Source organism: Lepidothrix coronata, unplaced genomic scaffold, assembly GCF_001604755.1.
Source record: "Lepidothrix coronata isolate B3197 unplaced genomic scaffold, Lepidothrix_coronata-1.0 Scaffold32, whole genome shotgun sequence".
Lineage (NCBI taxonomy): Eukaryota > Metazoa > Chordata > Aves > Passeriformes > Pipridae > Lepidothrix > Lepidothrix coronata.
In genome coordinates, this window is record NW_016690212.1 from 5798001 (window position 1) to 5821873 (window position 23873).

The 23873-nt window shown below is 44.7% G+C and overlaps 1 protein-coding gene across 2 annotated transcripts in view; it reads left to right on the top strand.

Annotated features, from left to right (window-relative positions):
• Positions 1-2198: 2198 nt before the first annotated feature.
• Positions 2199-23873, top strand: part of RELN (reelin) — a 280189-nt gene continuing 258514 nt past the window's right edge. Inside the window, exon 1 of one of the 2 annotated variants that reach the window (XM_017811391.1) lies at positions 2199-2429. In XM_017811391.1, coding sequence (XP_017666880.1) covers positions 2201-2429 — 229 coding nt within the window. In that variant the 5' untranslated portion in view covers positions 2199-2200. The remainder of the gene's footprint in view (positions 2430-23873) is intronic. The other variant, XM_017811392.1, reaches the window with a different exon arrangement.

Genomic DNA, 23873 nt, shown 5'->3' on the forward strand with positions numbered 1-23873 from the left:
GTGTTTGCCCAGACAAAGCCCCTCTGGCGTGGCCTGGCCTCACTGGCAAGCTCTTGGTGGAGGGAAGCAGGAGTGCACAAGGGAGAACACATCCCATTGGCAGTGGCTTCACCAGCGAGCCTGCACAGCTTTTGCCTACATGATATTTTGGCATGAGGAAATGGTATTATTAGTCTGTAACTTTTACAAGCATTGAAATATATGGAGGAGCACAGATGTTAAAAAACCAAACAAACAAATACTCAAAGTTGAAAAACAAATAAACCACCTAAAAAGGAAGTCTTGGAGCCAAACCAGCTCCTCACTAGCTACTGCAAAGACCAGTTTCCATGGCAGTGGCCAGGGACACTCACTAACCAGTGGTTGGAGGCGTCCTGTCCCATACATGGTCCACTACCAGTCCCTTTTGTCTCTATAGCAAATGCAATGCATTTCTCCATCCAAGCTGAGGAGGGGCATCGCCTCACTCCATCCCTAGTGAGGTGCAACCCAGTAAGACAGGAAACCACAGCAAAGTTTTGCTGGTGGCAGTGTACTCAGACTCAAGGCTGAGCCAGAGGAAAAGGCAGGTTGGGCAGATGGTGAGGATGTCCCCCGGGCCACCGTGCACGGGATCTCCATCAGTTGGGTGGGAGGTGGGCCAGGGAAGCAGCCTGCACGGACATAGGGCAGCTGCATGGTGCCATCCATGTGGCTTGCACCTCCGTGGAGGGAGCCTTTCCCTCTGGCACTGAAACCAATCCAGGAGGGAGCCCCTGGACTGTGCCAGTTTTGCACTTCAAAAATGCTGGCAGGTAGGCTCTCCTTTCCGATTACATCATGTCACTAACGCTCACCCCGGCTGTCTCTGGGCATTGGGCAGGGTCCAGTAGCAGCATGGTGGATGCTTTAAACCGTGGTAGATTTGTTCCCATCTCCTGATGCTCTGGCCCCTCTGTCAGCTCTGCTTTGTTAAAAATGTATGTTTATATAAATTATTTGACTTGCCAGTGTTTTGTGTTCAGCTGCTCATTCTCCTTGTGGTCCCCACTGGATTTGCCCCTCTTCCTGGGATGAAGGGCCTGGGCACACACTCTCAGGGCATTAAAGCCCTCTCCCAGGGTCTTGCACTCCCCAGAGACTCACACACTGCCCCCCCCAGAGCTGCTGGACCTACCCCTGTCCCTGTGTGTGCATGTGTATCATGTTAAAAATAGCAGTGGAGGTTTAAGTAAAAATCTCACTTTTCCCCAGCAGTGGGTACAGCAGAGGCAGAGATGTGGCTGGGACAGGGACAGCAGCAGGGGCCAAGGGCAGGAGCTGGGACTGAGGCAGAGGAGCAGGGGCAGAAGGACAAGGGATGGGGCAGGTGTACAGGGGCCGGGACAAAGGGATAAGGACATGGACAAGTCAAAAAGACATGGGAGGGATCACAGAGACAGAGGGATGGGGCAGAGGGATGGATAGAGGGATAGAAGCTGAGGACAAGGACATGGACAGGCAAAAGGACAAGGGATGGAGGAGAGGGACAGAAGAATGGGACAAAAGAATGGATAGAGGGATAGAAGCAGAGAGACGGGGATATGGGAACAAGGAGGGAGCAGGGGCAGGGACTCAGGTGTCCGGGTGTGGAGCAGGGACAGGGATAGGAGGAGGGACAAGGGGCAGGTACAGGAACCGAGGCAAGGGCAGTGGTAGGGGCTGGGATTCGGGAGCAGAGACAGGGGCAGAAGCTGGGGCGTGGACGCAGGGGCAGGGCAGGGGCAGGGACCCCGCAGCAGACAAAGGGCGGGCAGCAGAGCCCAGCTAGCAGCCCCCGTGCCCGCAGCGGCAGCACCGCACACCGGCGCGCAGAGCGAGGAGCAGGAGGAGCGGGCGGCGGCGGAGGAGGAGGCGGAGGAGGGGAGGGACCTTCCCCTCCCTCCCACCCCGACACCGGGGGAAATAAATTATTCCCAGCCCTCGCACTCCCAGCTCCGTGCCCCACACCCCGGCAGCGGCAGGCGGGGACGGCGCAAGCCTTCGTCGGGCGCGGAGGGGCCGCCCCTGCCCGATCCGCTCCGAGCCCCGCGCCCGCCTCCCCTCGAAGTCCCGCGGGCCGCGGCGGGGGGCAGCGCCCGCCCCGTCCCGTCCGTCCCGCCCCGTCCCGCGCGGCGCGGAGCGGAGCGAAGCGCCGGCCCCGCCGTGCCCTGGATGCCCCAGCGGCGCCGGCGGCAGCAGCATGGAGCGGCGGCGGGGCGTCCCCGGGGGCTGGCCCTGCCTGCTGGCCGCCCTGGGTGCCCTGCTGGCGGCGGGCCGGGCGGCTGCCCCCCGTGCCCGCTTCTCGCCCTTCTTCTTCCTCTGCACCCACCACGGCGAACTGGAGGGCGACGGCGAGCAGGGCGAGGTGCTCATCGCCCTCCACATCGCGGGCAACCCCGCCGCCTACGTGCCCGGCCAGGAGTATCAGGGTAGGTGGTGGCGCCCGCCGTGCTCGGCGCTGCTCGGCTCCTGGGCGGCCCCGGAGTGTCCGGCGGGAAGGAGAGTGGTGGGGGGAAAGCGGGCGCTCTGGACGGGGAACCCCGGGATGGTGTGCCGTGCCCCAGGTCAGCCCCGGCGGGAGGCTCGAAGGGGCACCCCTGCCGTGCGGGACCGTCTCCACCAGCCCCGGGCGCGGGGACCGCCGCCCGCGCCCCTGTCCCAGCGCCGCCTCGGCGTGGCTCCAGCCAGGCGCAGCCCGGAGCCAGAGGAAATTGCGAGTCCCCTCTCCTCAACTGGCCCCGAGCCTGACCCAGAGCCTACCAAGTTGCCGTCAATCTGTGCCTTTCTCACTCCAGCGCCTTTCGGAGCCGGCTTGCGCTGAGCGCATCACCCTCTCCTCGGGGGTTCTGAGGTGCCGCAGCTGGCGGTGCCATCAGGTCACCGCGATGTGTCACTGCGGGGACCGGCCCGGCGCGGCCGGGGCAGCCAGCCAGCCTGTTGCTCCCCTTGAAGGAGCCACGGGCGAGGGCTGGGGGTCAGGCACTCGCAGGTGGCTTTGGAGATGGAAGGTCGTGTCCAGAATTAATAAATTAACGTCCTTTCTGTAAGCGCCCAGGCGGAGGAGAATGAACGAGAGTAGGCAAAGTTGTTCACAAAGTAGAGTCTCTACTTTGGGGATGTACTGGGTGACGGACACAGCCCAGGGCAGGTACACTGTTGTGGGAACCTGCTTTCGGCTGCAGAGTGCCCCTGGAAACCAGCAACTGTGCTGTTCCACAGCCTCATCACCATTGCTCTGTGTAGAAAACTTCCATGTGGGAAACATTTTTTAATTCATAATGGTGAGAGACCGTTTAAAGGTCTAATCCTTCTCTCTTTGTGTCTGCTTGGGGTTTGCAATGCTACAGAATAATAACAGCTAATTCTGCAATAGGCAATTGAAAGTCAGAGAAAATGTCAATAAATGTTTATTTAAAATGCTTTGTTCAGAAACAGATACTGTGTGATGGTCCTTGGCTAAAGATAAAGTTAAACTTTTGACTTCGATATATTCCAGTTCAGAATTTAAGTTTCAGGCAAATCATTGAATAACTGAGTTATGTGAAGATTCTAATTGAAATTTTTACTGTAAAGACATAAACCCCAAACATATCAAATATTCATTTTCACACAGTCTAAGGGGTCCTGAAGTTTTTGCCTATGTATAAGCTTTAACAATATAGTTTTATCAAATTCATAAGAAACTTTTGCTTTTAAAATATTGTTGTCCTTTTAACAACCCATTACATGACCTCACCAGAAAAATTTTTTCCACAGGCTCCCAGATATTACAGCCTGTAATACACACTCCAGTTAAGTAAATTGCATTCAACCTGCTAAACCACAAATGCGCTGAGGGAAAAAAGAAGCTGGGATTTCCGTATTTTAAATGCTGGATTTTTGAAATTATGGTTCAGCCACGTAAATAACCGAATCATTCCCTGTCATCGCTGCTGCCGTGGTTTCCAGCCTGCAGCCGATGTTTAAACTCCCGTTGCTGGCCTAGGGAGAGAGGTTTGTGGCGGGACCATTGCTGGCAGGACGACGGGCAGGGCTGTCCGTCTGTCCTGCAGGATGAGGAGCAGGGACAGAGGTTGTTTCTCCGGGGATGCTCTTCTGCCTCTCGCTCTTTTAAAAGGGTTTTTGACTCTTGAAGTACCAGCTTGCGGAGCGGCGCCCCAGCTGCGCGCCAGACCTTTCAGGTGGCCAGGGGTGGATTTTCCGCCGCTGTTTTTGCATCTGAGAGAGCAAAACGCGGCGTCTTTGAATTTACCTCTGTGCCTGGCGGAATTTTTCCCTGTCCGCTCTCAGATTCTGCGGAGCCGCTGCTGCCCCGCGCCTCTCCCCGGCCCTGCGCGCCTCGCCCAGCGCGCTCCGTGCGCTGCTGCTGCGGCATCTCCCCGGGGACACCCTTAACCCCGCTGCCCCTCCGAAACTGGCACCGCGGTTACACCTTTCCGTCTGAAGCGGGCACTGCTGCCCCAAGCACCATCCAGAGGCCAACATCTGCCCGGGGGTGCAACCCAAGCGTTTCAGGGTATCTTTTAAAGCCACCGTGTTAAGAAAGTGTAAAGAAATTGCACGCGTTCAAAGGATGAACACAGAAGAAAGTCCACAAGACGAACCTGGAAACTAATTTGTTTACACAGTGCAAGGTGTAGGTGCACCTTGGTGCTAGCCAGCCTCCTAACTGATACCAAACAAATTTCTTTTCAGATTTGTGCATTGATTAAACATCTACCCATACCAAATGATTTCAAGGCAAGAAGCACTGCCTATTTGCTATGCACAGTGCAACAGACATATCTGTGAGCTAAGCACACTTAATCAGTTAGATATTTTGAAATATCTCATTTGAATATTTTTAAATGTAACAATTATCAGTGTTAAATATAGCACGAGGAAAAAACCCTCGGAGTATACAATCTGAAGAAATAATTTGAAGCAACATGGAATTTTATATAGTGCAGTTAAAAAATGCTGGAAAATGCCAGTCTGCATTGGTTGAGCATTTTTCATTTAGAAATCAAACTTTAAAGGTGGTCTTCTGGGGACAAAGAGCAGGAGTTTTGAGATGCTGCACAGAAGCACAGGACAAAGGGAGATTTACATATGTACAATGCAAATTCAACTGCTCAGAGATCATATTAAAATACACTGGTCCAAATCTTTGCAAGTTCCAGTGAGGCCCTTTTTTACACTTACTGCCCCTTCATTCAACAGGGACAGGTGACAGTAGCATCCAAGAGCATCAGGTTCAAAGAGGAGTGAAATGGATGAAACCACATGTCAAGCGCTGGATGAGAAAAAATTCTGATTAAAAAAAAAATCGGCCAATGACTTTCTGCTAATTTGTTTAGACATTTCCTTGGGCTCTTGGAGGGGTTGTCAAACCACTGTGCATTCAGTGGGGCTGTAACAGGGCCTCTCAGACCTTTGCCCAACTGTCCGTGGCACTGCCCCAGCATGACGGGAGAGGAACAGCATGTGTTGCAGAAGACACTCTCCTGGGAACTTGGCAAGCACAAGAGCTTCTGCAAGTGGCTTCTCTGACACCCTGAGTCTGGCACTTTATTTTCCCGTGCCTTTGAATTTCATAAGTAAAACAAAGGCAATAATATTCCCTACTTTACATAGTTAAATTAGATACTTTGGGATTTAGCACTTCTCCCCTAATCCTTAAAAATAGTCCAGACTTGGCCCTATTCCTGAAATCAGTAAATATTTAATCACTGATTGAATAGGACCAGACCTATGCTGCCTATAAATATGCTCTTTTATATAGAGGACTGACTTGATACATCAATAAACAATTTTATTACCTTTGGTAGACTTTTATTCCTCGAATTAGCTTATTTTAAATGTAACTAAGTCCTTGAGCAAAGCACTTATGCACCTGCTCAAATGCAAACTGACGAAGTGTGCACTGGTTTGATGTGGGCACCTGCTCAGTTTTCTTCCACCTGAGCAGTGGTTGCGTGTTCAGAGAGCTGCATCACGGCCCGCTTGGCTTGATCGTGGCTTTGCTGGTAGACAGCAAGGATCCTGTTTTGGTTTTTTCTCCTGGGATTTCCCCTGTAATATACAGAGTAGAATACAATTTCTTCAAAAAAAAAATATCAAGCCAACAACAGTATAAATTGAAAATTTTTATACAACTTCATTTGGGTTTATTTGCAATCTGTGGTCAATTTTTGATTATTCATGTCAATGCGCCTTCAGTGCTGAGAGCATGTACCATGCTTTATGGGCAGATAAGTACATTGGAGCTGCATAAAGAAATAAGGATAAACTTGACTGAACATTGAGTCTTTACTGACCTTAATCACAGAAAGCTCAAAATGAACAGTCTGATTTGTAGTGTTTAAAAAATACAAACGGATTATCTTTACACTGTATTTTGTCTTATCCCTTAAGATTTTTTTTGCTGTCACTGCAAAGAGTTCCTTTTTCCCAAGGTTTCAAATTTAGATATTTTAGGAACAACTTTGAACTGTTTTCCCATGATTGATGTTAAAACTCATCATTCTGTCCTTAAAATAGTTTTATTTAATGAGACTTGAGTTTCTATTTCACTCTCCATTGTTCCTTTTTTTTTCCAGAACGGATTAACCTTCAGTCCCCAAATGTTATCAGTTTCCATCAATGACTGCTACTATTCTTAGATATACTGTATATTGTCTGGAACCATTGCCATGATAGGTTGTAAAAAAACAGTTTTCAACTATTTTAAGTGGTAGTTATGCACTCTTTCAGCACTGATAAAAAGTTGTTTAAAGTCTGTCCAATTCCACCTTCATTCTTAACTGCTGTATTTAAGAAATACAGATTGTGACTTAGTATCTATTTTCATTAGGGTTACTTACATTTCTGGTGGGTATTTTCATTGTAAATTCTTATTATTCAGATTATTAGGAAATAAAAACATGTTTGAGTTTGAAGTGAGGGAAAGGAAGAAAGAATAGCTGGAATGTAAGTAGTGATGCTGCTTGAGGTATAAACAGGGTTATAACTGAGTGGCAGAAACTCAGTTATTGATACTTTATCAGTTATGCTGAAGTATAGGAAGCTTTTAGTGAGTCAGAAGAAATAAGTAATGCACAGGAAGAAGACATTAGAGATAGTGTGGTCGTAATAGAAGATCAGATTTTGGTCCATGTTTTCCAGTATCAGCCTGAGAACCAGGTCAGCTTCTTGAGTCTTTCGCAGGGTATTCCTCAAAACCTTTCATCTCATCCACTTACACCCTTCTCTGATCTTTGGGAGAATGAAGCCTTCAATCATTTTTTGTTTTAAATTAAAGAAGTGTGAAAAAAATTTTGCTCATGGGAATCCAGTTAGCTCCAGGGATTATTTTAGAACTCTTAAGGGACACATAATAAAAATGTGAGGCTGGCAATAGGTAGCAATGGTGAGGGAATTAGTAAGAATGGGGGGGACTCCTGTTCTTCAAGTCTCTCCTTTCCTCTGAGGTCCTGAGCAGTATCTTGTAGCCGCATAAGGGTTTCATAGCTCATAAAAATTTCATCTTGGGTCAGCATTTACTAAAAGTGCCCTCATCCACCAAAGCCCCCAGAGTGCACCCTGACTCTGCTCTGCTTTATTTAGGATTTTCTTGCATAAAGTGAGCTTTGAAAAAGGAAGGCTGATTTATGAGTACTGTGGCCTGTTTGAATTTCTCAGATCTGAGCCTTACTTAGCATGTTATTGAGTGAATGTGTGTTTCTAGATCTTGATGTTGACCAATGCATTGTCTGTATTTCTGAAGCTCTTGTGTGGACCCAGAGTTCATGTGGTATGTCTTTGCAAATTTTAAAAAGTTATGCTTTTAAGATCCTTTGACCAGAAACTGAGGAAGGGTTCCAACCTTAAAAGAAAAAGGTAGGCAAGGTCACAGCTGACAGCCTCTTACAAACTGTGTTTTGCCAGGGAAAATGTTAAATTTCAGTGATTTCAGCTGCCATCACTGTAATTCATGGGCCACATAAGCGGTCAGCAGATGGCCCAGACAAAGATGTCATCAGGCAAGGGATTGATGAAAGGAGGTAGAAGGTCCAGAAAGGCCTAAATGAGCCTTTCTTGCAAATTTGCAGAAGAGATGTAATCTCCGGTTAAATCCTTTCTCCCCTCATCAGGGGGCTGCTCCCCCCTGCAAAGGAGACTTGATTGCCCCAAATAACAGAAATCAAAGCCAGCATGGCATGCTGGCGTGACCCACATTTGTAAGGTGACATCTCACTGTGGGACAGACACGGTATTGTTGGTATTGTGGGTCTGTGTAGGGCAGACTGTGGTCTGTGTAGATGAAAAAATGATCTCTCCCTCAATGAGTTCACCATCCGAGGCCCGGGGCTTGCTGTGGGAGCTGGCATGTGTGCACAGACCTTCTTATAACATGACACTTAGTGTTCAAGTCAAGGAAGAAAAGAAACCTATAAAAAGTTAAAGGGTGTAAAAATACTGTTTCAGTGGAAATATTGCACATATTTTCTGATTTCTGCATTTAAAAATATTTTTAATATGCATAATTTATCTGTGGAATTCATTGCTAAAGTTTGTTCATACAAACTGCTTTTCTTATAAATAATTAGTAGTAAAAACAAGAGATAAATCTTGTAGTTCAAGACCTAAGGTGACCACTAAATGATTTATAAGTAGGTTACTGTTGCATGGTTGCATGTAGGATGTTTCTCCATTGCTTCCTGTATTGATTATTCCACCAAACCCATGTTGGTTCATTAGGTAGAACAGAGTGAGATTGTCAGACCTGTGGCATTTCTCATTTTCCTTACTGTTGCTTTGATTTCGATTTTTGGAGGCCACTGTTTTTGAAATACTGTAGCATTTTTTATGATGGTACAATACTACAGTATTTGCATATTGACTGGTTGAAGTATGATTTTCAATCCTGTAATAGCCATGGTGATGCAGCTGAGATAGATTCAGATGCAACCTTTATTTGCTTTGTGCATCTCATGCCCTACAACTGTGGTTTGGATTTGTCATGAGTGTTTGCTGCATGGAGAGGGAAGGAAATGGCACTGTCTTACCTCTGAGAATAAGCAACCTTTCATACCGGCCCTTGCTATGAGAATTTCAATGGTCTCCGATGAAAGGTTCAGTCTTTTTAACATGCTTCCTCTCTTTGTGTTAACATTTCCTGCCTTTTCATTGGGCATGAAAGGTGCACAGAGTGCAAATATGTATCTGGAATATTTGTGTAACTCCTACGTTTTTTTTCCTCCCAACTAGGATTTACCTATGGGATAAACATAGGACAAACTCTGACAGTGCAGCTTCTAACACCTGTCAAGGCCCACTGGCAGGTTACTCAGGGAAAGACCTTCCCAGTTTGTCAGATGATGCCTTCTTGTTGGGCAGGTGACCTTCCTCCATCCCTCCTTCCCTCAGGTCAGTCCTGGAAAAGGAAAGCCATAGCGTGCCACACAATTTGTACAGCTCACATCCAGAGCCCATGGACTCTCCATGGACAATGGCATCATGGAGATAGAGATCCCCCTGGTCCATGCCCATGGGACCTTCACCAGGTCTCCTCAGTGCTCAGATGCCTCCCACAGGTGACACATTTTTGACTCTTTTCCTAAAGGGAAGAGCAGGGTCATGGAAGTGGGCTTTTTTGAAGACTTTTAATATATCTCACTAAGCGTTTGCCTTAAATAGGGCTGTTTCTGAGAGGTGTACATCCTGCTTGGAGAAGGAGAACTGGGGTTTGTAGGGGACATTGTGATTTGTACCTGTTTATTCCACAGTCCAGGACCAGGCATTACTCTGTCCTTCTGCAGCTGGAGAGGTCCTGGCTGGGGCTGGAGATGGCACCCCGTGGCCGGGCACGGAGCCACAGGCTCCTTGCCATTGTCTGCTGCAACCATCTGGAGCAGCTGATGCCTCAGTGGCACCACAGTGTTTCGGGGCAGCTGGGTTCAGTTTAGCTTCAGGCAGAGGCACCTGTGGGCTTGTTCTTCATCTCACCAGCCTCAGCATCACCTGCGTCACTCCAGACTCCCTGTGGTGTAGTTGTTGGCTGTTTACCCTTGTCCTGCTGCTGTCAGCATGACTTTCTGTTTGGGGATACTGTTTGGTGAATGTGGGTTTTGCATGCTGGTAGAGATCTCCATCCACAAGGCTCCTCTCCGTCCACCCCAGCAGGATCCTGATCTTCCCAGGGAATCAGGACATCCCTGACTACTACCTTGCAGAGTTTCCTCATGACTTGTTGTAGGCAATGCCTTTTATATGAACATCTCAGTTGAAAAAGCAAGAGTCCTGGGGGACTGGACACGAGTGGCCTGTGAAAGTTGCTGAGGAGCAGGCAAGGAGTACAGACACTTTCCCAAAGGCTTTTATCACAAAGTGGAGGCTGTTTGTCACAGCCTTTGTAAGGTCCCTCTTGCCATATTTTTTCATTCTGGGAACAAAACAGAAGTGACTGTTCCCTGCTCCTCTCTAGTGCTTTGATATTAATATTGGTTGTGAGAGTTTCACAAGCATCTCGTTGGGGGGTGAAATCAATGGCACTTTTCCAGACTGTGTCTGTTGAAGTTCAACCTGCAAGAGCACTGAGTGACAGCAGGCAACAAATTCATCTCCGCTACCCTTAGTCTTACATTCCGCACCCCTGCCTTCTTTCAGAATTCTACACCGACCTTCCTAAAATTTTGTGTCCTGCAGGTTTCTTTCTGAACTGTGCATGTGTTACAGTGCATGCCCAAGTTCTGCCCTAGTTTCCTGTGTCCTGGGGTGACAAACACCATGGGGTGTACCCAGCCCTGCAGTGGGACCAGCGCTCCCCACAGACCTGCTCCCCAGCAGGTGGTGTGCTGCAGGACAGCCTCTTCCCACCTCCTTGCTGAAGGGCTGGGTGCCAGCAGGAAAACACATCAGATGGGTGGTGGCCTTGCATGCCTCCACCCCCATCCTCTCCTCCCCTCTTCCTCTCTGCCTACTCAGAGGAGGGAGCAGCTCCAGGGGACAGTGCGGAGTATTTTATTTTATTATGCCTGCAGTAAAACTTGATTTAGTTTTGCTAGATGAGAAGTATTATTAATAAGCCCAGCCTTCTGGGTGTAGGGGCTCACTGGGTGTTGGAAATATTTGTGAAACCATGTGTAAAGCTGTTGCTGTATCTCTCTTGAAGCAGAAGCCTTGGGTCATGCAGCCATGCAGGGTGGTCACTGGTTTCTCTCTTTGGTTTTGCAAGGTACAGTGGGGGGGGAATTGGCAGTCCCCTTGGTTTTCTTCAGCAGGGTGAGCAGATTAATTATCAAAAGGGTGAAGGTCTGCATGTGTTTCCCAGAATGGCTTCTACTCACACATACTCATGTTTGTGACTGCTTGTTTCCCACAGGAGACAGGACTGTACACACTGGACTGAGGGAACTGAATTATAAACCAGACTGATACAAAATGCCAAAAGCATGACGCTTAGCAAAATTTTGATTGCCTCAGATTATACAGAGTAATTTATTCCTCCCCATGTCTGCTTGAAGGATAGTTTTCTAAATAAACAGGTATGACCTGACAGATCTGAGACAGGAAAAGGGTCTGCCTGCCAGCTCCAGCTCCAGCTGTGCCGGTGTCTCCTACTGTCCACCTCATCATTGCTTGCTGATATGGGTGGCTGGATGCTGGCAGCCTATCCTATGTCCCCTTCCAGAGCCTGGCTGCATTATGGCTGTACACTGAGCAGTCCAGCTGGTGAAAAGCACACAGAATCAGGGACCTCACGAATTCCCTCTTTCCATCTCCCCAATGTAATTTTCAAGAGTGCAGTTAGATGATCAGAAGTTGGCAAAAAAAAAAAAAACCCTCGGTTTGTACAGCGAAATCCATCAAGCAAGCTCCCTTTCATGCACAGGCATGAATCCAAGAGCAAATGCTGTTTTCCCCTCTTCATCCTGCTGCATCCCATCCGCAGGTGGTTCCTGCTCCAGCTTGGTTTGAAGGGATTTGCATATCGGTTGTCCACAATTGTCTGTCCATGTGCATATGATATGGAGAGGAGGGAAGGAAAGGGAAAAAGAGAGAGCACACAACACTTGCTGCTCAGAAGACTTGAAGAAATCCAGGAATATTTTTCTCTCTATGGCTGAGAGGTACTTTGTGGTCATAACATTCAACATGTCTGGTAGAATATCCATAAATGAGTTAGCAAGGATACCGAAAATCAGCTTTCCTGGGTAGGTGACCGTGCTATTGCAGACGAATACTTCATGGAAGAGCTGGGCGGGTCCTGCATGGGGGAACTCTTTCTGCTGGAAATGAAAGCAATGGGTAGGTGATCAGCCTTTTTAACATCTGAAAACAGCAGCATGACCCTCTGTGGCCTCTCTTCATGTCAAGCCCTGGGATGTGAGAAGTCATTCATCATGTCATGGGGCTTGGCAAGGTCTCTGCCATTTGCCTTCCACTTTTCCCACTGCTGTCCAGGACAATACAATAGATAGGAAAGAACAAGAAATATAGATAATATTTATCTTTCTGGCTAAACAAGCTGTGGTTTCCAACCCACAATAACCTTCCAGTGTTCCTATCTCACAGGGGAAATGCACTGCTAGAAAAAAAACAACCCTCCTTCCAGAATTAGACACATTTATCTGGGCATTGGATGAAAACATTGATACCAAGAACTGCAAACTGCAGAGAGAAACAAAACAGCACAACTCGCCAAGGCAAAGATCCTGGTTTAACAAAGTGCTGTCCAGCCTTGCAGTGCAGAAGTCTGGGGGGATGCCAGGTATCAAAATTAAAGAATCAGTACTATGAATTGCTATGTATGTTTGAAAAAAAGGGTCTCTGGCTAAATTCCAGTGTTTGACATTTCTGTACAGTGGTTCTTCTGACTCTGGCCCAAAATGACTGTAGCCTTCAGAACCTCATTCCCGTTAGTACAAAGATCCAAAACCCCAGGCAAATATTTTTATGCTTTCCAATTATTTTAGTTGATTTGCTGATGACTGATACCCTGTTGAATAGTTTTTGAAGTTGATAAAGTTCTTGTATGAGCAGTCCCAAGCACAAATACAGGCTGGGTAGAGAATAGATCACAAGCAGTCCTGAGGAGAAGGACTTGAGGATGCTGTTGGATGAGAGGCTGGACATGACCTGGCAATGGGCACTTGCAGCCCAGAAAGCCAAACATGTCCTGGGCTGCATCAAAAGCAGTGTGGCCAGAAGGTCAAGGGAGATGATTCTGACCTTCTGCTCCACTCTGTGATACCCCACCTGGAGTACTGTGTTCAGCTCGGGGGCCCCCAACATGAGAAGGACATCAACCTGTTGGGGCAAGTCCAGAGGACCGTGAAGATGATCAGAGATCTGTGAAGATGATCAGAGGTCTGAGCATCTCTCTGATGAAGACGAACTGAGAGAATTGGGGTTGCTCAGCCTAGAGAAGAGAAGGTTCTGGAGAGACCTCAGGTACCTCTTTCTGGTACCTGAAAAGGGCCAACAAGAGAGCTGGAAAGGGACTTCTTACAAGAGCATGTAGTGATAGGACAAGGGGTAATGGCTTTAAACTGAAAGAGGGCAGGTCTAGATTAAGTATTAGGAAGAAAGTTTTTGCTGTGAGAGTAGTGAGGCACTAGAACAGGTTGCCCAGAGAAGTTCTGGACTCGTCATAACTCGGAGTGTTCAAGGCGAGATTGGATGGGGCTTTGAGCAACTTGGTCTAGTGGAAGATGTCCCTGCCCATGGCAGGAGCATTGGAACAAGATGATATTTAAATCCCTTCCAAACCAAACCATTCTGTGATTCTATGAATTAATTTAGTTAGAATTGCCATGTCTGTAGTGAATTCATATACAATCTGGTTTTGTAAAGGATAAAACCTGATAATTTATTTCAGTAGAATGTGGTAAAAGTTTTAATGGAAAATGGGGAGAAGTGAAACATTTGAAATATATTCCTGATATTTTCAAAACATTATTTTTGTTTTGTAAATGTATCTTAATTGTGAAACTGACTGTGAAAAAGAAAAAGAAAAGAAGTTACCTGCATAATCAGAAAATGGAATGAGACTTTTCTGCTTGAACAAAATTCTTTATCTAATTGTTTTGGGTTCATTGAAGATTTTCATATTGACCTAACTGATATTTTAATTTATTTTTTGTGCCAGATCCCTCAGTACTTCTCCTTTTTATGTTAACCCAAGCTGATCTCTTTTTCTTTCTTTCTCTTTTCATTTTGGTCACTGAACCAAAAATTGAACAGTTCTACTTCTGACAAGTTGACCATTTAATTTCCGGCCACTGAACAGATCTGATTCAGACCACTCTACTCATGTTTGTTCCCAAAATAAATTACAGAATAATAATTCTCTCTTTAAGGCACCAAGGCACAGTTGGTAGCAATAATGACATTTCCAAGGTAACAGACTCATGCTTTCTATAGTGATACCTGTGGTTGCTATGTGGCTACTAATGTATAAGTTGACCACATTTTGCTTTACATTGTTCAGTTTTCCTTTTCAGCAGAAATCTTTTCCCTATTGAAATGTTCAGTAAAAAGGCTTAGAGGAGATCTATCACTTGCCTCCTTCTGGATGTCTTACAGTTAAAGGATATTTCTGCTTCTGAACTTGAAAACCTGTTGCAATGCATCTATAGAATTGTCATTCGTTGAACTAGGCAAATAGTCCTTCATGTCTCTAAAATGATCTCTTTTTTTTTTTTCATGGAACAATATTTACGGGGCTGTCCACCTCAAATAGAAATGAACTGCCAGAGCGGACGTACAAATTGGATTTGAGAGATGCAGGTTTATTTTGTTCAGGAAAGCGATCCCTGTGTTCTTTATTGCCCTGTTTTTCCCTCAACCTGTAGTTAGTGCAGTTATGGAGTATAAAGGAGTTCCAGCAGAGCTGTGATGTTTGCAGAATTTGCCTCAACCAGAGGAGATGAAAAGGTGTGGGTTTGGCTGGAGCTGGCAGCACCGTTCCCTCCCAGCCTCAGGCAGCCCGGATTACTCTGTGGACCTTTTCACTCAAAGAGATCTAAGTTTTGTTTTATCAAGTGGTAGCAGATGTTAGGGAGCCTTTATGTCACTCATCACCAACAGAGTGCCAATGCAATGGCATCTGGCTGTTTTCTTAATACAAATCAATTTTATAAACTCTCAGCTGTCTCTGAGCAGTGGTAGTGGTGCAACTGTGTCCAACTCCCCCCAAGTGCCTTTTTCCCAATTAGTGAGATTACAGTAGAGAGCAAATCCTCCTCCTATTTGCAACATTTTCCATTTGAGAAAACACATTGTAAAATTAATTGCAGTACAATATTTCTCCTGACTGCACATCACTAACCCCTAAGAAACACTAGTGAGCGACTAGTGAGAGCCTTTCATTCCAGATTTACAAAGCCGGCACTCGTTGCAGTTACCAAGTATTCTCTTGTTGCAGATACCAAGGTATTCTCCACTTGCAAATAGTGAGAAACAGGGAACCTTTTTGTTCTAATTGATGTATTTTCTCTAGAGCATGGAGATTTTTCATGATGTGCAGAACTCATACAGGTGCTAGTAAGCGTAGCACCTCAAATCTTCAGAATGGTCAAATCGTTGATAAACAAAAATTGCATGTTCTGTCTTACACCTTGAAGTGTTCCAGCTTTTAGCGCTCCAGGGAGGAGGAGGACTGTTATCACCATGAAAGAGGAACAGTGCCAGCAAAGCCCACAGCTCTTTGATGCATTGTGTAATACCAGTGATGAGACAAGAGCTTTGGGCAGCAGGAAAAGCTTTAACCCTCTTCTTGAAATTTTTCCTAATTTACTCCTCAAGCAGAACATCCGGATGGCAGTTTCCATCCCTCTTGGGGCAGTGCTGTGTCAGGGCAAGGCTGACCGTGGTGTCCAGGTGCAGAAAGGTGAGGCAGAAGAGATGACCACGTGTGAAGTAGCAGTCAGATTTTCAGCTTACTAGATTTTTCCCCCTCTTCTCTCCTTTTCCAAAGTGCTGGGGCTCATGGCTCTGACAATGTTGCTGCATTGACAACTTCCATCTAGTGACTTCCCCCCAAACTGTTGGGCTGATGTATTGGTAGGGAAAACATGTCCAGGTCAAACAATCTAGATAATGTTCGAACTGTATGCCGGTTCAGTTCTCATCTCTTCTGCTGAATTTAACATATGTTTATTATGTTTAGCATGCAGAGTGGTTGCAATGCGTTTGAATTATAGGGGAATCATCTTCTTTGTGCTTTTTTACATCAATTGGGATATAGAGAGATTGACGTCTTTGTAATTAGCTAGGCCACAATTTGATGGCCTTTTTAATTTTGGGTTTTACTTGTGGGTACCTTATATAGGTATTTAACATTGAGGCAAATCAGAAATGAATGATAGTAACACATTACATTTCCTCTATTCTTTTTGATCAATTTGGAAATGTTTAGGTATAATTAAAGTATAATAATAAATTTTCTTTTAGTTATACACTTAAAGCATGTTCCATGATATCCCTTGTTACATACCTGGCTGTTTTGCTGTTTCTTGAGCTTTTCTGTTGCAGGCAATCAGATTGCTTCTAGGATGAATAGTTACATGTTGGGTGGCTAAAATGTGCTCTTCAGAATCAGAAGAGGTACCGCAAGGAAATATATGTGAGTGAGGTGGCAGAGGTCTTAATATGTATTTCAGGGTTCTGGATGTAGAGCAGCTATTTATTATGTTTACTGTACATGTCATGGCAGGCCTAGTGCAACGCCTATCATATGCCAAAAGATAACTCTACTGTCTCGTGTCTTGGAAATCTCCCTTTAATATCTCCCAGGAAGGCTACATTTCTGTGTCTTAGATCTGGCTCAAGTTTTGTATTGATGGGGGCACTTTTTATGTGGTACAAAGATGATAGTATATTGGGCAGGCATAGGAATTACTAGGAGATCTCTCAGTTCTGTTTAAACAGAGTCCGGAGATACATTTAAATATAAACTTACTTAAATGTACCTAAGGGATCAAGCTCATTTTTACTTTCCAAGAACACAAAACTCTAGAAAGATGCAAAGATAATTCAGGTTTTCATGATTTGTTCACTGTAGGAATGCCTTTTGTTGAATTTGTAGCCTGCAAAATCCTGCGTTATTTAAAAAGCTACAAACTGGAATATTTCCCTGCAAGAAATGGAGGAAGAAAGAAATGTTTCTCAAATTTAAAGCAGGATTTTTTCATATTAACTATAAATATTTTTGCAACTGAATGATTTGCTTTTAAATAAAATAAAGCTGCTTGCTGTCTCTGCAGAAATGAATCAGGGAAAGGGATTTATTCAGTGTATTTTAGTCAGATGAATGGAGAGATATGTCCATCACCACTAACGTGATGGTTATTCCTTCTAAATATAAACTGATAATATTATATATTAAAGGCTTGATTATACTGTTAAGAAGATTAGTACATTTAAACAGAAAATAAAGGCTTATGTGCCCTAAATGTGAAACTAAAAGAAGAGGGTTTTATATATGGCAGTATCACAACATTCAGTACTTTTGAACAAGATATTTTCCCCTTGAAAATATCTTTAAGGAATAATCACTGCATGCTGCCTCTGGGAATAGGTGGGATGCCTTAAATCTAATCTCTTTCAAAGGAGTAATTTAAATATATGCAGGTATTAATCTTGGCATATTTGGAGGTGTTTATTGGAGTAAGCATAATGATTGCATGTGACTGTGTCCACAAGGGTAGTTTTCTGTCTCATCTGTTTTCTGTAAATGTTTGGGATATCTTTTAAATTGCAGAAACTGTGGCAAATTATTAAAAAAATACGTCAGAAGGGAAGAAGGATTGATGATGCTTCTGTGATATTTCTGTGAATCAGATTTATGAATTTAAAATATTTAACACATATTAAAGATTTCAGTGTCTTTTAATACTGTGCTTGACTTACACAGCACCATCTCTAAGGACATAGTAGCTGAATCTTTTGATGGTATTGAATTTATGACATTCAATTTAAGACTTTTGTGCTCATGTCATGAAGCTTGTTAGGTAGTGTTTAACATGTCTCCTTTTTCTTTTTTTTTTTAAGTTCTTACTCTTTATAACGTAGTCGTTCTTCTCAGTGAAGGATTTATAGTGAGGTTGGGGGAAGACTAGTTCCTTTTACAGTTATCTTCCTGATAGATAGCGCTTCTTGATTTTCTTTTATGCATCTCTCAAATTAGATATTCTGCACCTTAATCACAACATCTTCTTATTTTTTATATTTTAAGAGTAAAAGCATTGTGATTATAAATTAACTGAGAAGTATTATAAGATCTTCTGCCTCGGGGCTTGTCTTTGTTTCCGACTCAACCACTGCTCCATGGTCAAGTCCTGTTCAGAGAAAAAAGCTTCCTAATTGAATCCAGTGGGTGTTGCAGTTTGAATGGGCTGCTCTGTAGTAATGTCCCAAATATTAAAATGTCACTGTATGTATTTTTTGCTTCAGTTGCTTTGGTGCTGCTTCCGTTGGCATAACAAGATGTTGTAGACCAATATGCTAAATAAATGTTCTTCACATTCCTGTGGTGTGGTTGCCTTTTCTACTCGCTTATGCTTGCAAATAAATATATTTGTCCCTGAAGAAAATGTATGTGAACAGGCTCTTTCCTAGGGCACTGTCAATATGCTGTCTGTCCTCCTCCATTTGGAATGTGTTGGAAACATAACATAGGGATGCAGCTCTCAAAGATGCTAGAGACCCGAAAGCTTGATGGAAATTGGTAGCCAGCAGAGTGAAAAGACCCGGGGTCATGCCATCAGTAAAAGTGAAAACAGTCAAGTGAGCTCAACTGTTTATTAGCCCTAGGACAACTCATGGAGAGAGGGCCCTGCACTTGCCTGAGGCACAGAAACACCTGGCTAAGACTCTGCTATACCTTACATTGGGGAATGGAGCAATGAGGGACTGATCCCCACTGAGAAGAGCTTTTATTTCCTCACTAAAAATAAAAAACACTACTGCAACATCTCCTGTGGATCCCAGGCACCAGGGCTTGACTCTCCGGGAGTTCAGTTCATGGTCAGGATGGCCTGGGGGATGTGTGGCCCTGTCCCAGGTGAGCAGAGCTTGGCAGTGATGGGGAGAGAGGCCTCCTGCACTGGGGTGGGCATGGATGAGGGATAGACGGGGTACCCAGGGTGCTGGGCTACCTCTGCTCCCACCCTTGCACCAAAGCCCTTAGGAGCAGTGGTGAGGTTTAGTCATATTTAGAAGATAACTTGTCCAGGACATATAACCAGTTCTTCTGGTGGCCATCAGAAGTCAGTGGCTTTTAAGCCAAAGGTTGATCTATTCCCTGAAGTTTTTCTTCATCTCTTGGTTAAAGAGAAGCTTTCTGTAAAGGGCAACTGCAAAAAAAGGTCATAGTGAGCCATGTGGGCAAAACTTCTCAGAAGAAGCAGGGTAAAGACAATAACACAACCTCTTGGGAGACATGTAGGTCTGAACTGCAGCAGCGTGAGATGGGTGGAAGGTGTGAAGGCACTTTTTTGTTCCCTTATCTGAAGCCAGCCTTGGGGCAAAGCCTTTCCCCACTACCAGCCCCAATAGAGACGAGTTTGGGTCCAGGTACAATAAGATGCAGGAGAATCTCAGTCATAAACAGAGGTTTTTTTCTCTTCAATGAGATTTCATTGTCATTAGGACAATACCTTCCATTAGATCTTACCTTTTATGCTGTGCTCCGCCCAAGTGTGTTTAAATATTAGGTGATTTATTTCTATATTTTCATTTATCCTCCATGGGAATGACAGCGATTTTAATGTAATACAGAAAATCCTTTCAGTTCTTCAAATTAGAAGAGCTCAAACAAATTAGAGTCCTTTTTTTTAAGAATACAATGATGTGTTTGTGACTATAATTGATGATACCTTCATGAATCCCTTGAGTTAAATAAAGTGAATCAGGTAAACAAAATACTTTGTCTTGCTCATATGCATTGTTGCAAAAACAAGAATAAAACACATCTGTAACATAATTAAATTTGAATTTGTTTTACCAAAAAGAAACACTTTTACTGGAATGGCAATATTTAATTTTTGTGTGACATCCTGGGATCATTTTAAATTTAATTTCATTTGATTTGATTTAATTTCTGTATGAAATTTGCATTTGAGTCATATTCTGTGGAAATGGGATCATTACTCCAACAGGTGAAATGTTACCAAAGTGGTCCTGATGAGTGGAGAATTTGGCCTTGAATTGAGTCTAATGCAATTGTAATAGAATATTTTTGGGTAAAAGCAGTGATGCCACAGAAAGATGCCAGCTAGACAATATTTAATACTTGAAAGTCCAGCACTGATAAAGACACGACTTTCCAATTTCTCTTCCTGCAATCTGCCTGCCCTCTGCCAAGCACTGGTGTGTGATTAATTGACTGACACGAAGTCTGTTATTTACATTGCAGATATATTGTAAGTAGACTCCAGGTGAAGCTCACAGCATGCTGCATATTTACCACCATATGTTCAGGAGGTTGTGAACAGAAAAAAGTAAGTCTAAAGCCAGAGGAGGTATTAGAGGACACAATAGAAAAGCTAATTATAAAAGCCTTCAAAAGCAGTCCCTGCTTCACCATTTGATGTCCCAGTATGTAATTACAGAGAACTAGGAAATAAGGGAAGATAATAAAGGGAAGATAATAAAAGGAAGATATAAAAACCAGAGCATGCTAGTTTGTGAGAGAAGAGAAAAACAGAGCTCCCAACACATTTCTCCTTTAGCTGTTGGAAAAAAGGGAGGGCTGTGAAAAGGGGCAGGTGTCCTGAATGGTATAGACAGGGGAGGTGTGAGCTCAGGGGGAAGGGGAAAACTTCGTCAGGGACTGTTTTCTGGTGGAAAATGGTGTTTCACCCTCCTTAAGGGGCTTTGAACCAGGTGGGATGGCCAGAAATGGAGTGCTGGAGCTGGCAGCTGTATCATCCCTACTGGCAAGCAGTAATTTGTTCCCTTTAAGCAAGGACAGCATGGGATGAAATCACCCCACAGGATGCCGCCCTTGTTTTAAAGCCCATTACAGGCTGCCTGTGGAAGTAGAAAATCTCACTCTGCATCCATTACTCTTTCCCATACTAATGTATATATTTTCCTTCCTATTTATATCACTTCTGAGTTAGGCTTCCTCTCTGAGTGTCACATGTGTGTTCTATTGGTTCATAGAGTGAGTAAGGTAAGAGTAGTTTAGCGAGGATTATAATTTCTGATGAAATAGAAGAAAAATATGTATCTAAATCCTAGCTTTAAATTTTCATGTATAGTAAATCAATATTTCTCAGAAAAATAAAGGTGCTGCCCTACAATTCTGTTAGCTACACATGTAGAGCTGGGGATCAGGGTAGACTTGGGCAATTGAAGCAGCTTCTGTCTGGCTGTTGCAGGAAGGTGTAGGCAACGTGGGGGGCTGGAAATGACAGATCTAATTTTGCTCCGGGGATGGATGGAGAATGTCTTCACCCATACCTCAAAGGGCCTTCCTAACCCACAGCTCAATTATTTGGACGGTAAGCTGATTAGAGGATTTGAAACCAATCATCCAAAAATGGTTGATGCCAGCCTCCAACTGACACATCAACTTATCCTCAGTGAGGGCCAAGACGAGATACATTTCAAATTCTGATTTTGCAGAAGTGTTTAAAAAAATGTCTTCAGAAGGTGTGTTGTAGTGAGCAGGGTGAGCAGTCAGGAAATGGCTCTTCAAGAGACCTTCGTGTCTGTTCTAGTTGATGCTGGAGGTTCACGTCGTCCCAAGTGGTGCTTGTGTGTTTTGCCTACTCATGCGCCATCCTGGTGTGCAGCTGGGCTTGAGGGGAACAGGGCTCCCCCAGGCTGCCTCTTCTTGGAAGGCAAGAAGGGTTTCTCAGAAAGAGAAAGTAAGGAAAGAGAATTATGTTGTTTCAGTGGGAGTAGAAATTGGAAGAGGTGCTGAGAAGATCGGACACAGAATATCTGCTGCACCTGGGATGGGCAACCCCAGATGTCTGTACAGACTGGGGAATAAGATGCTGGAAGGCAGCACTGTGGAAATGGACCTGCGGGTCCTGATCGATGGCAAGTTGAATATGAGTCAGCAGTGCCCTGGCAGCCAGGAGGGCCAACCTTGTCCGGGGGGGCATCAGGCAAAGCATCACCAACTGGGTGAGGGAGGGGATTGTCCCGCTCTGCTCAGCACTGGGGCGGCTTCACCTTGAATATTGTGGCAGTTTTGGGCACTGCAACAGCTGAACTGCAACTGTTCAGCTATTAGAGTGTCCAAAGGAGGGCAATGGAGATGGTGAAGGGCCTTGAGGGGAAGGCTCTGTATGAGGAGCAGCTGAGGGCACTTGGTCTGTTCAACCTGGAGAAGAGGAGACTGAGGGGAGACCTCATTGCAGTTACATCTTCCTCATGAGGGGAAGAAGAAGGGCATGCACTGATCTCTTCTCTGTGGTGACCAGTGACAGGACCCGAAGGAATGGCCCGAAGTTGTATCAGGGGAGGTTTCGATTAGATATTAGAAAAAGGTTCTTCACTCAGAGGGTGTTTGGGTGCTGGAACAGGCTCCCCAGGGAAGTGGTCACAACACCAAGCCTGACAGAGCTCAAGAAGCCTTTGGACAATACTGTCGGGCACATGGTGTGACTCTTGGGGATGGTCCTGTGCAGGGCCAGGTGTTGGACTAAATGATCCTTGTGGGTCCCTTCCAACTCAGCAGATTCTGTGATTCTGTGTTATGTGTCTACTCCTCACTTTCCTTTAAAGAAACCCCCAAAATTCTTAAGCAAAAAATTCCCTAATTCCCTCCTCAAGGTTTAATTCTTTGCAAAATTTCAGTTTCTTAGCAGATTTCCAGCCTGACTTTGCAACAATGATTTGCACAAGTAAGCTTGTGGATTTGACTGGAGCAAGCGGAGTCAATAAGGTTTACATGGGAATATAAATCCCTAGAACCTAAACCATAAACATTGCAGATTTTTTTTTAAGAATATTTTACTATGAATCCTTATCAGATGATTGCATATATATTTATCCATGGTACATGGACAGCTTAATGTTTAAGGCATAACTGTAGATCTCCTTACTTTTAGAATTACATTCTGAATGGCAAATTCACATTGATAAAGTCTGGCTTTAAATGTACTGCTATTGCTGAAATCAATATACACATTATTATGTTTATTGCACATTAAACTTCAAAAGCATTTTTCAATTGTTAAAAAGAAATGGGTTATTGAAAACATATAAAATGTCAAAGGTGACAAAGAGACCAGCCCTGCACTCCTCACCTCAGCCATGGAGGTGGTCGGGCTGGAGACAGAAAGCTCCTTTGCTTAGCACTTGCATAGTGCTGAGCACTTAAGCTTGCAGTTGTCCATTTCTGCTTTAACCTTGCTTAAAGCTGTGGTTCAGCTTCCTTCTCTGTTCCTGCAGGGACTGCCCTCAGTTTCTCAGTCTTGATGTGTACGGCAACATGCACTGCCTTGGGTTCTAAATACCTATTGCATGTGCTGATGACGTATTCAAAGGTTTCGAGCCTACATAAGTGCAGATGAAGTTAATGGGAATCCGGGTGCTCAAAATCTTTGCAAAATTCAGATTTTAGATATTTCCAGATGGATGCTCAAAAGCTTAGGGCCCTGGAGAAACCAGAGGGGGGAATGAAGGGGAGCACATACCTTTCTCACGGTAGTGATTTTTCAGAGGGTTTACAGAAACATAGTAGTTTTCAGATGTTTACCTTTCTGTTGTGTTTAGTTGAAATCAGCTAGTGGGATCAACAGTTAGTGAGAGACATGTTGGGGAAACACTTTTGTGATTCTGTTATGTGTTCTGTTCTGTGTTCAGTTTTCTGTACGGAAATGAGACTTACCAAAATGTTCCTTGCTGGACTGCTTTCTATTAGATGAGATGAAGCAGGAAAG